At 40.6% G+C, this 16,924-nt stretch overlaps 1 protein-coding gene across 5 annotated transcripts in view; it reads left to right on the plus strand.

Annotated features, from left to right (window-relative positions):
- The window catches only part of LOC147465535 (uncharacterized), a 118,209-nt gene extending 114,290 nt beyond the window's left edge, over positions 1 to 3,919 (plus strand). For all 5 annotated transcript variants that reach the window (XM_086520515.1, XM_086520526.1, XM_086520517.1 and 2 more), the window contains 4 exons: positions 1,857 to 2,043; positions 3,097 to 3,233; positions 3,316 to 3,352; positions 3,474 to 3,919. In XM_086520515.1, coding sequence (XP_086376641.1) covers positions 1,857 to 2,043; positions 3,097 to 3,233; positions 3,316 to 3,352; positions 3,474 to 3,640 — 528 coding nt within the window. In that variant the 3' untranslated portion in view covers positions 3,641 to 3,919. The remainder of the gene's footprint in view (positions 1 to 1,856; positions 2,044 to 3,096; positions 3,234 to 3,315; positions 3,353 to 3,473) is intronic.
- The last annotated feature ends 13,005 nt before the right edge of the window (positions 3,920 to 16,924 follow it).

A 16,924-nucleotide genomic window follows, 5' to 3' on the forward strand; every position in this document is an offset into this window, starting at 1 on the left:
TGCTGAGAGGTCGCCGAGAAAATGAGTAAAGTCGTAGTCGAAGAAGTTCCATCGGCGCCGGATGTGGATGCTCGTCAGACCACGAGGGATAGCTGCAAGGGGAGATGTCTGTACCTGTAGAGGGGGTCGCAAGAAAGGCTGTCCCTCTCTCGCCAAGCGACTCGTGGCAAAGGCGCTGCCAAGAGATCTCCTAGCAGCTAGAGAAGGCCCTACCCCCTGGGTCGACTGTGGAACTGAAGCGGGAGGGAGGGGAGTAGGAGCAAGGGGCAGAGGTGGAGAAGAGGGGCGGGGGGAAGCGGAAGAGGTAGAGGGGTGGGGGAAAGAGGTGGCAGGAGCAGGAGGTGGGGGGGGGAGGATGATGAGGAGGGGGGGAACTCTGGGGGGAGAGGCTGTCCAGGGTGAAGCTGGGGTGGGGGTTGGAATAGGGACCTCATCCTGCTCAAGAGGACCGAACCGGTTCCCCGTGGGAACCCACTGCTGCTGGGTAGGCGCCTGAGGACCACTCTGAGTGCCAGGCTGTCGCTGTGGCCCCTGCTGTCGTCGACCACGGACCTGTTGCCATCCCTCCTCCGCTGGAGCCCCAGGCTTAGAGGGTGGCTCTGCATGTGTGCACTATGTCTCTGTTTGTGGCTGTTGGCCAGCCCTTGCAGGCTCGGGCTGAGTCTGTGGTGTAGGTCGAGGCCTCCTCCGTGGACAGGCCTTCGCAAGATGGCCCATTTGTCGACAAATGAAGCTCTGGTTCGGGAGGCCAGAATACTTCACACTCTATCTAAACCAACCCCCACTCACCCGAGGTAGAAGAATGACCTTCGGGAGCATGTGAGTGTCCCTAACCAAAACGCGAACTGGGGGAATGCTAGCCGCCTTGGCAGCTACTGAGGCTGCCGTGCGAGGTGTCTCCAGGACAGTCCCAATGGCTGAGCCTATCCTGGACAAAAGTGGTAAGTACTCCCTCCGCAAACCCGGAAAGCAGACGGAGATGGGGATGTCTGCCTCCTCTACCAGAACATCCGAAGTAGGGTCGAAACCATGTCTCCACTGTCGAAAGTGGGCTCGTGCTGCTCGGATGGTCAATGGACTCATGGCGATGACCTTGGACGCCATCTCGGAGGTCTCAAACTCGATCTGATAGTAACCTCGTCCGAGTATCTGTACGTCCAAGATCTTGCCCACCTCTGCGAGAAGCCGGGCCTGGAGAAGGTCACGCAGCTCTCTCTGCTAGGTCGGGTCTCAAGAATCTTGCAGATGACAGAAGTCGCCTGCAAGCGCTCTACCATTGTGGCTAGGCTCGCTTGCTCTGTTGATGAACGAGCAAGTCGAATGGTGGGCTCAGCGGGGTCGGGCGAGGGGGCTTCGGACGAGTCCCTCTGTGGCGGAGCTGGAGCCTCCATCTGTGTCTACTGCTGTGGCAAAGAAGCGGACGGAGAAAAAACTCTGCAACTGAGCGTGCCGAGCACTGTCCCAGAACAATGCTACCAGAGCCAATTGCAGGGAAACTTCGGGAAAGAGGAAGGCGGGGGGGGGGGGATAAGGCGGGCAGGGGGGCAGCAGCTCAAGAGGTAGCGGGCGGGGGGGGGGGGGGGGGGGAGAGGGCAGCGGGCGGGGGGGGTGGGGTGGGGTGGGGTGTTAGCAATAGCGAGCACGCTCTCACACACACACTTTAGTCACCCCTCTACTATACTTATTATGAACTTCCTCCCAAAGACTCTGCAATTACTTTTCAAGTTGGCAAAACCTAACCAGGATTGTGTGAAAGGCCCATAGCTTTGTTTTAACTATGACAATGTGAGGACTTATATTGTAATACATTCAAAATTCTTTGTGTATTTTTAATCGAGTCTTATTATGGTATGTAGGAGCATGCAGGCTGGTTCAACCGATCTACAATTGTGAGGATTCGACACTGCATCAGGGTGCGGTATCTCGGTTTGATACCTGGAGATGTTGCACGAGAACTTGAACAGATAGAGTCTAAAAAATTAGAGGCTCTTAAACGTTTTGATATAATCAGGCATAATCATCCTCAAACGGCATTGCTGAATGGTATGGCTTGTTTGTTTCCCATTTGGCTTTAGATGCTTTGCAAATATATGAACAATGTAGGTACCATTGAAATTATGATGACTGGTTTGAATTGCTACACCCAAATCTCCTGGTCTTGGTTACATTGTGACTGTGATAGCGATCTTAGATGTAGATTATTTTGAGTCCATCATTGGAACCGTGTGTGACTCACCGGAAGTAGTGCTTTCCTGTCTTTGATGGGCTCTGAGACACAGGGCTACATTGATGACATGAAAGACATTATTACCCACTGTGGATGATTAACACTCTGCACCTACCCCTTCCTAAAGCAAAAACGACTTAGTTACCCCTTCCTAAAGCAAAAGAAATAGAGCATGCATAGGGCACGAGATTTAGAGCAAATGCCTACTTTTCCATCAGTTGTTAATGTAGCAAACCTCATTGCACTATGAATTTGTGATTATTTTCTTTGGCATGAAGAAGACAAGGGCGCTGCATTGATTTTATCTCATGTAGGAGTTATTGAAGGAATTCTTGTGATTTTGCATGAAAAGTGCCTCATGCCATTAGATGCCCACAATCCTAGGGGGTAGTCTTCAGGTGTGCCCAATGACAGAAGGTAGGGTTTACGTAGTAACTAGCCACACAGATTGCCATTAGAGAAGTTACCTTGCTCCAACCCACACGGTTTGGGCCTGTACTTGCTCGAACATGGGAGGATTAATACCATTATCTTTCAGCATTTCTGTCACTAGTTGACGTAACTGAGTAGTATATTTTTATGCCTTAGTGGTCATTTTGGCTCCATTTAGATGCTGGTTTCAAAGAGACAAATATGTGAACGAGGCGTGGACGTAATTGAGTAGTGTAATTTCATGCATTAGTTGTCATTTTGGCTCCATTTAGATGCTGATTTTAAAGAGACCAAGAGATTGAATAATATATATGGAGTATACACTGCAAAACAGCATCCTTATTTTACATTTGTTAACTTCTCGCATCAAGTTAGCCTTAAAATACATGTCGGGATGGATATGAGTGACTTGGTTGTATGTTTTCCTTTTGAGCCAGACACTGCGCTGGTTGATGGTATTGTCCATCAAGGAGGAACTTCTTGTATAGAAAACTTTGATGAAGATGAAGAAGAGGAGGAAGAGGAAGAGGAAGAGGAAGAAGAAGAAGAGGAAGAGGACTATCAACCTCTTGAAGTATGCCTCAACTCTACTGTTCATGCCGGTCATTTTTTGAAGTGCAGCATTTCTTGATACCTCTTTTTTTTCTAAATTTCAGGAGTTGAATTTTGCAAATAGCTCACGAGTTGACAATTGTATCCTTTATGTCAAATTGCGTACAACCTGCTGAAGTTGTGGTCTATAAAAATTCACAATGTTAACATTGATTGCCAAAGCACTAAAAGCACTGGTATGGAAGCCTTAATTGTACTATAGATGGTGACTCTTTTGACAGCCTCCCAAAAAGCTATCTGCAAGAACTTTTGGAGAAGTTCCCAGTGACAACGAGCGACAATGCTGAAGTTGCTGGCCCTGTGGACCTCAGTGACGAGGAAGAGGAGTATGCTATTTACGGACAAGATGATGATGATGATGATGAATGATCTACTTGTCTTCTCCAATTGCACAGCTCAGCTTGGCATATGTACGCCCTGAGATTCTTTGGCAACCATCTCCTTTCGTACAAACAGAGTCTTAGGAGATCTGTGGTGAAGCGTTTTCAATGGCTTGCCTCTGATAGGGACCAGCTCCCAGTTCTATATAGTTGATAAAGTGTGCTGCAAAGTGCAGGCAGATTTTGATGGCAACTTTATTGCAAAAGAATGCAGATATTGCAATAAAATACATGCTATTGGTAGTATGCAATATGTTCTGTTTACCAAGTGCGTGTCTGTGTGTGGGGGGGCCACCATCATATCTTCAGATGGATATGTAACGGATAGCTATCAATGGAGGGGCTATGTTCCCATTAGACTGTCAGAGTGAAGAATTGCATGATTCCCATTAGAATTGAGATACTCACTGGACAAGTCTCATATAGACCAAGTCTATGGGAGTTATGTCTTAGCTTAAGATAGCTTCAAGATACATATATGCATTGATCGCCCAGATTCATATAAACACTTAGCCCTTGTTAGAGATAGTACTTGTTGCTATGCATAGTGTCAGAATGGTTGAAGTTGCAAGGATTAGCATGGATAGAGTGCTTGCATTTTGATGTGTGACCCATATCGACAGAGAGGAGATTGCACGTATTGAGGCAACCAAAAGAGGAGTGGGGGATGAAGATAGCCTTTTTTTCAAAGATCATCTTCTACAAAACATGGATGTTTGTGATAATGTAAAACTAGACGTGTGGATCTTTCCAGTGGCAAATTTAAGAGTGAGCATAGAGGGAGAGATTAAAAAAAAAGGAGTTAAGGATAGAGAGATTGTATTCAGAGCGGCCTAAAACAGTAAGCAATGGATGTGCTATATATGTCAATTGGTGTTGGGACTGAAGTGGTCGTGCCCTAACTATTTGAATGTCTTTTCTATTCTGAGATTGAAGGATGCTTCCACCTCCTCTTCAGAGAGGGCTTTGAATCATTCTCCAGAGTCATGGACTATCAAGATCAGAATTATGTAGGCTTGTATTTGTTAACATGATGGCTCAGGGAGACATGCCTACAAAATAAGGTGCTTTTACGGGAGAGCACACGAGCAAGACAATAGACTTCTTTGCCACTTATATATTTTGTCATTTTGCTTGTGTATACGAAGGACTAAGGTTATGCTGTTGACATTGATGGAGACACCTGGAGCTCTAGAGGATGCCAATAGAGTAAAGATGTCAAGTATGAAACATGCTCCACTAGAGAAACATATCCATTCCAATGCTTGGAATCTTGCTTTTGTGAGTGTACCATTATTGAGGCCTTGATTAACTCTAATCATTAAGATGCCAAAGTCAATATAAGTTTTAAAACTTATTGTTGTTGGTATGATTTAAGTCATGTTTTCATGAGAAATATGACAATTTTTACATTGCAAAGATGATTAGATTTGCAAAAGCCCCCAAAAAGATGAATATGGCAAGCATTACATACAGTGCACTCGAGGGGAAGTCAAAGATGCGAAGCATGCTTGTCAACGACTGCAATCATTGGTTGATTTGTGGCCTCTACCTAATTTTGAGATGTCGGAATCATGTGAAGCTTTTGCGTGTATTCAACGTAATGACAAGCGAAAGCTTGCTAAATGGTAGACACGTGTCCGTCAACAAGCTTTCATGGATAAAGGTTGTGCTTCAAAGCAATTCTTTAAGCGTTTGCATCATTCAAGACTCTCACAGGCAATCAAGCGGGCTATGCTTCCTCAAGTGTTTGAACTTTTTCAAAGCAAGAACTTGCGGATTGCATGGTTTTGCATTATCGATAGGTGTTTGTTGCTCCTTCTCATGCATCTTCAGTTGCTTGCCATGCACGTCAATTGATGCTTTTCTTTGTTACTCAGATTATATTCCTGTAAGATGCATGTGGCCTTGAGGACCCCTTCATTGCTTCATAATTGCATAGTGTGTTGTTTGCTTTGGGTTGTTGGTAGTCTCCCGATTGGGATGGGCTTATTGTGGAATTTTTCCTCTCCTTCTAGGAGGCTCTTGAGCATCCACTGCTTTTCATGATTAATGCGGCATGGGAGAAACAGGATTTGCCACTATCTTGGAAAGAAGGTTTACTTAAATTGTTGCCTAAGAAAGCGCTTGCTTTGTGAGCGATTCTCTCATTGGCGTTCGATTTTACTTTGATGTCGGTGGTTTATAAGATATAGGCTGAGATGTTGGTGCACCGCATTAATAACTACCTTTTGGCAGGACTCCATTAGGCTCAATATGGTTTCATTCCACGTCGCCAGATTATGGATAATCTAGCTAAAGTTATGATTGGCATGGAGTATGCTAAGTACAATTAACTAGATGTGCTGGTTATGCAAGTTAACATTGAAAAGGCCTTTGACACTGTACAGTGGGACTTCATTGTTGCCACGATGAGGTGCCTAGGGTTTGGTCCTAAATTTGTCAATGTGGCTTATTTTTTGTATGCATATAGTACGTCTTCAGGGATCTTGGAAGGTGAATTAACTAAATCTTGGCCTCTTGGTTGCTTAGTCAGGCAGGGTTGCCCCCTTAGTGCTCTGTTGTATGCTATTGCCACTCATCCGTTGTTGACTTATCTTGATCCCTGACCTCTATTGAGCGTCTTCATGGTCTGCGGTTACCTTCGGGTCGTACATTCATTGGCCAGGCTTACACTGATGATTTGTTGTTTATGCTCTGTAATCAACAGGCAGATGTCAAAGTGATTATGGAAGCCTTGGAACTTTTTGGCCTTGCGGCTGGGCTTAGAGCCAACTTTTGTAAATCGAAGCTGCTGCCTCTCCGTTCTTGTGATTGACATAGCTTGTTGTGGCCAAGTGAGATTGTATCTTCAAATGTGATCACTAGGCATTTGGGTTATCTAATTGGATGGAATGTTACTCTCAGCAAGTGAATTGGGTTATGCAACGTTTGCATGTCAAATTGTATAACTAGAAGCTATCCACTTGGCCCTTGCATGTTCGTCTGCGAATTGTTCAGAGTATCATGTTGGTATATGTTCGGTTCTTTTTGGCACTGATGCATTGGCCTCATCGATGTCTTGATTCTCTTATGTCGGACATTATGTCCCATTTGTGGCAGACTCATGCTCTGAAAAAAGGCTTACATTTGATGTCAATGGAGAAGCTTTGCACTCTTAAACGTCTTGGTGGACTTAATATCTTGGATTTGCGCAAGCAGTTCTTGCGAGGAAAGCTATGTTGTTGCCCACTCTTATGCAACAAATTCAGCCTTGGACTCTGATATTTGCATTCCTCGGTCAGCATGTTACTTCTGCTTTTGGCCATTGGCAACCATCTATCTGGGAGGTGGTTTTTGGCAAGATGGAAGGGCACATTCCTGGTTGTCCTCTTGCTTCCACTTTAGTATTTGCCTGGAAAGAGGTTCTGATGCATTTATCGTGGAATCCTTAACAGAAAGGTGGCTTGATTCGTTTGGAAAGTCACCATTGGAGCCTGGCATTCTCTCTTACTTTGGTCAACCGCTCCCCTCGTCAGGCTTACTTTCTCTCTGGTGGTGGCATTCGTGTGGTTGAGGATGTGGTTGATGAGGTTGGATATACTTTTGAGTTTCCCTTTGCTGTTCGCCGTTTTGGATTGGGCATGCATTACCATCAGTTTTGGAGAGAGCTTCAAAGCATGCAGCTCGACTTTTTGCATGTTTCAGGTGGTCGATGAGGTTGGATATACTTTTGAGTTTCCCTTTGTCGTTCGCCGTTTTGGATTGGGCATGCATTACCATCAGTTTTGGAGAGACCTTCAAAGCATGCAGCTCGACTTTTTGCATGTTTCATCTTTGCCTGATGGTGATCACATGTCTGATTGGGCCCTTCGGGAAACGCCTTTTTGAGATATTTCTGCAGGTCAAAATTATGCTCTTCTACCACAAACATGGCTTGATGGTCATTGTAATGCCCTTTGGCGCATGCACAAATCTGAACTCTGGTGGAGGAGGCTCCTCTCTGCCTTGTGGAAAAGCCATTTGCCTTTGAAAGAGCGCCTGTTTCTTTGGCGCTGCTTGCTTGGAGTGCTTCCCGTTGGCACTTTTCTTCGGGCGCGTCATATTCGTCCTTCTTCTTGCGTTCGTTGCTCGACTGCAGAAGAGGATATTTGTCACTTGTGGGATTGCTGTGTTACTAGAGACTTCCTTCACCGTGTATCGGCCTGTATGCGGCTTTGTTTTCTTGGGGTTGTCTTTCAAAAAAGGTTCTGGGTATTTGGCATTTTCTCACCGACACTGCAACGTTTTGTGGTCTTCTTTATGTGGGTCAGATACTGGGCTTATTGGACCTTGTGGAGTCAGTGTAATGCTTACATGTTCCATCGTACTCATGTAGACCCATTCCCACTCTTCAAGATTTCTCTTAGGCAATCGTTATGATTTGCTTTGGAAGTTGGTGATATTACCATAGAGATGCATCAGCTTTCATATGAATGTTTTTAGCTACTCTCTACAGCTGAGTAGTTTCGTGCTCTTCCCCTTGACCCTTTCAGTGGGTTTTCCTCGCTTTGAGGTTTCCCGCTAGTAAATTAATCAAATCGATTTACAAAAAAAAAGTGTGTGTGTGTTGTATTGAATATAATACACAAGATCACCATGTCCAAAAGACATCTGCCATGGTGTGCAAACCAATCTAATGGCATGGTGTAGTGCAATATGATGCCATCCAAGTGAACACTGAAACACAAAAAAAAAAGGATGCCATCCAAGTGAACACTGAAACACAAAAAAAAAGAGTATGGTCTTAATCCCTTAAATGATGTGAGGCATGGGGATCACTTAACCACCATCTATGAACCCTACCTTCATAGCTAGCTAAAGAGTAGTACCAATGCATGGAGGGCAATAGTTGTTGATGCAAAATTCACGGGGAGAGAGAGAGAGAGAGAGAGAGAGAGAGAGAGAGAGAGAGAGAGAGAGAGAAGCATAGCCTTTGGGATCAAAGAGACCAAGCTACCTTCGGGAGGGGAAAGGGGGGTGGGTTGTTAATGCCCCTCCCTTATTCCCATACATTACAACTGGTGGGCTTAGCAATGGACAAGTCCCACCTTGGCTTCCCTATTTCAATCAAGGAGAGTGAATTAAAAGGTAAAGAACCATTCCCACTAGAAGAAGCAATTCCTCCCGGGTTCAATTCCCGAAGAAGCAATTCCTCTCGTGCAGTGCAATATGATGCAATCCAAGTGAACACTGAAACACACAAAAAAAAGGATGCCATCCAAGTGAACACTGAAACACAAAAAAAAAGAGTATGGTCTTAATCCCTTAAATGATGTGAGGCATGGGGATCACTTAACCACCATCTATGAACCCTACCTTCATAGCTAGCTAAAGAGTAGTACCAATGCATGGAGGGCACTAGTTGTTGATGCAAAATTCACGGGGGGGGGGGGGGGGGGGGGGGGGGAGAGAGAGAGAGAGAGAGAGAGAGAGAGAGAGAGAGAGAGAGAGAGAGAGAGAGAGAAGCATAGCCTTTGGGATCAAAGAGACCAAGCTACCTTCGGGAGGGGAAAGGGGGGTGGGTAGTTAAAGCCCCTCCCTTATTCCCATACATTACAACTGGTGGGCTTAGCAATGGACAAGTCCCACCTTGGCTTCCCTATTTCAATCAAGGAGAGTGAATTAAAAGGTAAAGAACCATTCCCACTAGAAGAAGCAATTCCTCCCGGATTCAATTCCCACTAGGCAAAAAAAGTCTCAAATCATTCTAACCGCAATGATCCAACACGGGAAAGTATTTCCTAGGATAAGAGGGAGATGCAAATTTTTTTAAAGAGTATCTTTAATTCAAGTTGAATTCAAGTCAAGATTTGAGGGGAAAAACTCTCAAAGAAGCTTCTATCTAGGCAATGCAACCTTTGTAGCAAAGGTTAGGAAAAAAGTTAGGTCCAAGGTCGTGTAAGATGAAGTAAGAATTAGTTTCTAGTATATCGATAATGTGTGTGCATGCCCATCCTTACCGAGACACACTCAATGTTTTGGAACAAGTTCATACTCATAAAGTTGATGATAAAATTTTAATTGAACCTAAGACCAAGCCAATTGTTATGTTTAATAGTAGACATGATGGTTTGGCGTAGGTGATGTCTTTCAAAAGCAAAGTGATTTGTTGATTAAATAATTAATTTTCTTCATAAGTTGAAAAAATATTAGAAGAGGACCAGACAATTAGGTAAAGCGTGCCGAAACGTGGTATAAATAGCAACTTTAGCATGATGATTTTTTTTTTTGTACAAAATCTGGAAGAATAATGCTTAATTTATCCCTTTTTAGATAAATGTGAGGTGGAAATCCCCCAAAAAAAAGGATTAAGTAAAGTGATAGAAAAATTGAGAAATTAAATATAAGTTTTGATTCCAACTCTTATCTACTTAGGTTCTTCTCAGATACCAATATAAGGAGAGCAGGAAAATCCCATCAAAATCCCTTGACATTGTCTGAAACAAAGCACGAAATTGGAGAAAGAAATTTTTTGAAACCCAAGAGATAATGCCCCAAAGTTTTGTTTCACTAAAATGCTTTGGGGCGATTCTTGATTTGAGTTTTAAGTCTATCTTGGTTTTCTTACTAGTGCGATCTTAAGAGTATTTTTTGGCTTTTAAAAAAAATCAAATCCATTTTAATAATTTTAAGTAGGATATGAATGAGCTCAAATTTCTTAGCAAAAAGTATGTTTTTATAGCATTGAGTGATACCTGTCGTGAAAATATGAAAAGTTTGTTTTGAGAAATTAAGAGTAACTTTGGTAAAGTTTTAATGAGCCAAAAGAGGTTAAATTCAATCTGCAAAAAGCCTTTATAGATTTCTTTTTTTTTTTTTGCAAAAATAAGCTTAGATTATGACAGAATGAGATTAAGATAGGTCGTGACATCCTTTGTAATATTTGTGCAGATGCCATTAGAAGCATTAAAAAATCCATCTAAATGTGTCTATGGATTTTGTAAGTGGGAAAGAGAACAAGAAATTTTGAGGTATCAAGAGAATACCCAATATTGCTACAATAATTTTCAATGGTAGAGAAAATTAATGTAGAAGATAGTGTGTGACGTGGAAGGTGTGCAATTTTATTAAGAGCATTTTTTCACACATTTGAACAAGTCCAATAGGAATACACTGAACAAATTAGTTAGATAGCCAAGTAAAGTTGAAAGGGCAAGATGAGGATTTCTAAGATGAATCGGAATATGGTTCAATCCTTTAACAATCATTCTTCTTGCCTTCAAAATTTCCACAAATTTCTAGCCACAAGTGCATATATTTTCTTTGAGGCCTTCAAACAATCTACAAAACTTAATATATTTGTCACAAATGCATTCATGAATGAGATCTTTTCTAAGATAATCAGTATTATTAACCAATTTTTTGATAGGATTATGATAGTATCATCCTAGCATCATACTGTTAAGATGTTCAGAGTGGCCAAAGAGTATCAAAACATCACAGAAGATAGATTTAGGGAAAAACCAATCCAAAAGATCATTTTGATATAGAAAATGTACAAAACCATTCCCTTGTTTTGTGCTTCTTCAAATATCATTTTTCTTATACAAGGTCCCAAAAGCACCTGTAGCTAAACCAAAGTATATGTTAAGTAGAGTTGAATAAGAGCACTCCTCCCTTGTCCTCTTGTAAAACTTCTAGTTTTTATTCTATTTTTGCTAGAAGAGGAATCCACAATCAAGAAAGATGTAAAGGAATTATTGGGTGAGGTAATTGAAATCGATCTTTTTAGAGAAGGTGTAGGATCCTCATCAATACATGATCTGAATAGGTTGGTAGCCAAATTGACTCATATATGGCTTGCATAAATGGTTAAAAACAAATGTCAAACTCATCATATTTTAATTCTCTAAGGATGTTCAACATCAGGCTTCTAAAGTTATTGAAAGCTACTACGCAATCACCAAAGGCTGAGCTTGGTCACCAAACCAAAAGAAAAAGATAAGAATCGGTTGGTTTATTTGAGAATATACTCTCCAAGTGATTAAGAATGTACCAAACAACATGGTAAACCAAATGATACTAAATTCACAAGTTGTCTTTAGGTTTAGAAATTTGCAAGTACACTTTAGATATGTCTAAACACATCTTAGACAGATTCTGTGTAATCGTCTAACACACTCCATGATACCCTTGGTCCAAATGTACAAACCAGCATTGCAAGCACATTTGGAGGGATCCACAAAGTTTAGATTGGTTTTGGTGAGTTCTCCTTTGTGGAGAAAGTACACACTCTTAAAAACCTCAAGCATGCATTCTTCAACAATAGATGAGCTCATCAGAAATTTCTCTCTCGTATGCAACAACAAGCCACGTGTGTGAATACTATAACCCTACAAATAATCAACATGGTCATCAACGACGTGGTTTGAAGTTCAGTTGGCCTTATTACATGTTTGAAGCACGGGTTGGGCCATTTTTGCTTTGGCAACAAGTTTGTGGCAAGAAACTCAACTTAAATTGGCACACTTGACACTTGAAAGCATTTGGATGTTTGTGGGTGTAGCTCTTCTTGGACATGTAGCATGTCAACAAGACTCCAGTTTTGACGATGCGTATTAAAGACTCTATGCTATTCACATCATTTACTAGCAAGCATCTTCTTCGGTGTAGCACCACAAAAAATTAGACAAGCATCTAGAACTCACAAGTAAGGAGGAGAGCAGCTTCTTTGGTGAAAACACCCAAGGTTTACTGGAAATAGAAGCTAAAAAATCTTCATTTGGTAAGATCTAAAGTTGAAGGTCCACTCCAAAAGACTCAATCTCAATTTACCTAATAGAGAGGAAGGAAAGACCTTGGACACCTTTGGGACAATTTCTACTGGAGTTGTCTTACTAAGAGTACAAAGATTGTTTTGAAACTCTTTCAAAATTTTAAGGCAATTGTATCTTTGCAAAACATTCCACCGGGGGGACAATTGGACCGGAAGGGGTAGGGACAAAAGATGGATTTACTTCACATAATTCCTTTAAAATAGCTTGCAAGCTCTTCTCTTGAAGGGGATAACTTAAGAAGTTCTTGATATTTTGTTTGGTCAACACAAGAAGTTGGCTAATTATGTCAGAATTCATTTTGCAACCTTTGTAGGGCTTGTTGTCAAGAGTTGTAATGATTTTGAATCAATCATTGAAAGAGATCATATGCAAAATAGAAGACTTCTCTTCTTGAGCTAAAGAAGATCCATAGGTTAGTTAAGAAGCCTCCAAGTTGCTAATACATCTGAGAACAAGAGAGCTAACAATAGATAGGGGTTTAGAAGATAACTCCAAGCCTCAAGAGAGGGCCAAAGCCTATCATATATCCAATAATGTAACTAGAAGTCTATCATGGAAGACCTTTTAGAAGTACTATTTACTAGAAAAAAAGACATCTAATCTAGACAAGAAATATAACAAGAGGCAGTAGAATTGATAGCTTATATTTTTTGAAACTAGTCAAGTCAAGGGATAATAATGACTATGAAAAAGAACCCCAGCAAAGATCTTTGTCCAGTCCACCTAATGAACAACCTAAAAAGGAATTATCGATAGTGGGCCTGCCAAGAGACCTAAGACAAAACATAATCCAGAGCTAGTGTCGTAGACTACCCAATTGTTTACGAAAATTGTGTGTTTAGATTGTGTTATTGTTATATGAAATATAAAACCTAAAACACTATGTTTAAAATACATTCATCAAGAGAAAAATTGAGTCTATGGATGAATCAAGTCTTCATCTTCAAAGTCAAATTGAGCTAAACTAAACCTCTTTAAGCGAGGATAGAATTCTCATCTGCATCCATATAAACCAAAAACACACATTCTATTAGCCTTGGATACATTTTATAGGTATCTATGCTGTAAAAATATCACATTAGCTACTGTCTTAAAAAGTTTTGGTAGTAAAGCTAGAGTTTTTTTTCTGTTTACAAATTAACAAACTATGGAGTCTTTACGAGGCAATGACTACCTCAAAAGATCCTAGTATAATGTTCTAACAATCGTACTTTTATTTTAGACTTATGGTAAAAAAGAATTTAAAAATTCTTCGTTTCCATCAAAAGGCCATCAGCCCTTTTGATGGGCATGGCAATCAATGTCGTTTTTTTGGGAAGGATTACCAAATAGTTTTTTGTTTTTTCTTACCAAAAGCAATTTGTTGGTTTTACTTATCACTTTTTGAACCGAAATAAAAGTGTCTGACCATTTTCAAAAAGTATTCATCGCTTCTTTGAAGCTTTATCACATCAGTAAGTGATGAACATCATAAAGGTTCATAATCTGAAATTTGAAAAAGACACTTCTTTTTTATATCGAGCATGGATCAAATTTTCAACACATTCCCAATATTTAAACATTACATTAAGCCTCAAGATTTAGCCTTATTACATGCTCCAAACTAGAGAGAGCTATCATCCTAAGAAATCTTTTATTAAAAAAAAAATATTTTTTACATTGCTTCAGAAAGTACAAACTAAGTGAACCAACTTGCTCCAAACTCTCATAGTAGTATTCATAACATAGGGAAGTTTTAAAATTCTTTGTAATATTAATCGGGTGAAAGCATGTGCTGGTGGTACCACCTTTTGCACCTTTTGGTGGTTTCTTCTATAAAGGGTGCGGACTTGTAAAATTTCTGTAAAGACACTCAAAATTTGTCGAAGGATATAGTTTTAGATTCTACTTTCAAAAATCTATCCATTGATATATAACAAGGACTTAGATTTTAAACTTGAAACATGAAAACGGGGTTGTAGTGTGCTATTAAAGGACTGTCCAAGACACTACTTTTTAGTACCACCAATATATGCCTCGACCCAATCATCAAGGAGGGGAGAGTTGCAGTTGTTCAACAGTCACTTATGAGCCCCATCATTTTATATGACAAGTAAATGAGTGGTGGTAGATGCAATCCACAAGTATGTATTAGGGTAGGTTAGATGTAAAAGAAACCCATAAGATAAATATGTGTATACCAGGTCGTTCAAGAAATCTCCATTGTATTCATGATGGAAAATGTTTAGTGTCTTGATCACATTCAATTAGAGACATGTAAATCAAATCACAAAAATCAAGAAGAGGAATTATGTAGATAAAAATCAAGGCTAACTTAAGTTTACAGACATATTGCCTATAGGTCACACATACGATATATTAAGATTGATAAGTAAAGTCAATGCAGTGGGAATGTTTAGAATAGGGAAACATCTTTAAGTTTTAGACCATAATATGGAATATTAACAAGGATCAGAACCCATAAACTCTCAGATAATGGTATTGCTAAGGGTACAAGGCCAAAAATACTTAAAGAAAATAGTATGAAGTTCTCGAGTAGTTCCCTGTCACGGCAACAATAATACCAACACTAAGGCTTGACTGAAAAAAAAACTTTCCTTTAGAAAACCAACATATATATTTTCTCAAAAAGACTGGGTTTAGTTTACACTGCATGTACATTCCATAAAGTTTTGGTGTAGATATTAGCAATAAAATCGAGGTCTATATCGTACAAGAAAACTAAGTCCCAGGACAAAGTCCTGACACATAAAGAGTATGATGAAGGTATTTCGATACATGCGATGACTTGGTAGGAAGAAGAGTGGAGGATGCCATAGCTTACTTTTTGGAGTAAAAAAATATACATTAACAAAATAAGAATTACCAAAACTAATGGGCCTCTCTTTTTAAACCAATAAATTAGTATTAAAAAGAGAAAAAGAACATCGTTATGCCCTCAGGCTCCTATCAAAGGATTACTAAAAATAAAACCATCAATGCTTAACAACAGTAGTGTAAAGTTCATACCACATTTGTAAAAGAAATGCCAAATAAGGAGCACTCTTTAAAAAAAAAAACTCCATTAATCATTGTTTACAAAATCCGTATGTTCCAAACAAAAGCAAGATAATCTCAAACCAAGGTAGAACCAGATCCTCTTTTTAACACACCAACAAATGCGAGAGCAAAACCAATTGTCAAACCAAGAATACAAGAACAGAACCAGTATTGAAAAAACCAAATATCAATTAGCCATAAACATGGGAGATAGAAGCATTCTGAAAAATATACCTCCTAGACTAAGATTTGCAAGGTACCAAACTGTCAAAATTTCCCTCAAGTGCAAGTGAAACCACCACCAACACTGTCTCTTTTTAAGTGCATAAAACTGAAACAATAACTCAGAAGAAAAACTCCAAGAGTAAGTGAAGAAGATTCCCTCACCTTTATATAGATAGACAAGGAAGGAGGTTGAAAATTGCATCCACCAACTCTCCATGCCAAGCCCAACATGTCCCATTACAGATGCAAGATCTCAATTCCAATGCAATTTAGTCACAACCTAAGTGTGCAGACCAACCTCATGGCATGCTTCCATACCAATTTGAAGCCATCCAAGTGAGCAATAAAACACAAAAAAGAGTATGGTCATAATATCTTAAAGGATGTGAGGCAGGCGAGTCGCTCACCCTATCTGTGAAGCCTACCTCCATGGTCAGTGAGAGAGTAGTACCAATGCAACTCCCAAGATTAGGAAGGGACAAGTCCCCAATCGGGGAGAGTTAGTTAAAAGGTAAAGACATGGTTCCCACTAGAGGAGGCAATTCCTCCAGGGTTCAATTCCCACTAGGCACAAAAATTTCCATCTTATTAAAACCACATTGGTCCAACAAGGGAAAGTATTTCCTAGGACAAGATGGAGATGCAAAGTTTGTCAAAGAGCGTCAAGATAATTTTTATTCAAGTTGGATTCCCAGTAGGCTTAATTCAAGTCAAGATTTGAGGAAAGAAATCTCGAAGGAGCTCCCATCCAGACAATGCAACTGTTTTAGCAAAGCAATGTTAGGAAAAAAGTTAGGGTCAAGGTCCTGTACAATGAAGTAACATTTAGCTTCTAGTATATTGACAATGTGTGTGTGTGTGTGTGTGTGTGTGTGTGTGTGTGTGTGTGTGTGAGAGAGAGAGAGAGAGAGAGAGAGAGAGAGAGAGAGATTACTACCACCTTGTCTTCTTGCATCCTCTAATGTGGAAGATTGTTGTGACTGATCCATCGAGCACATGCTCCTCCTCCTGTCTTGTTGCCTCTTTCTCTCCCTTTCAAATTTTAGTCTCAAATTCTAAGACCCTAAATCCCAATGAGCCATATGTGGTTGCACTTGTTTGGGCCATGGTGAAAACGTATGTGGTCCAAATTGGGTGGCCCATGTATGCATGCCTCTACATGGCCTATGTAGTATTTCAAGATGGACTAAATTGCCACCATGGGTGCTATA

This window comes from Adiantum capillus-veneris, chromosome 1 (assembly GCF_014529385.1).
Source record: "Adiantum capillus-veneris isolate H3 chromosome 1, ASM1452938v2, whole genome shotgun sequence".
Taxonomy (NCBI): domain Eukaryota; kingdom Viridiplantae; phylum Streptophyta; class Polypodiopsida; order Polypodiales; family Pteridaceae; genus Adiantum; species Adiantum capillus-veneris.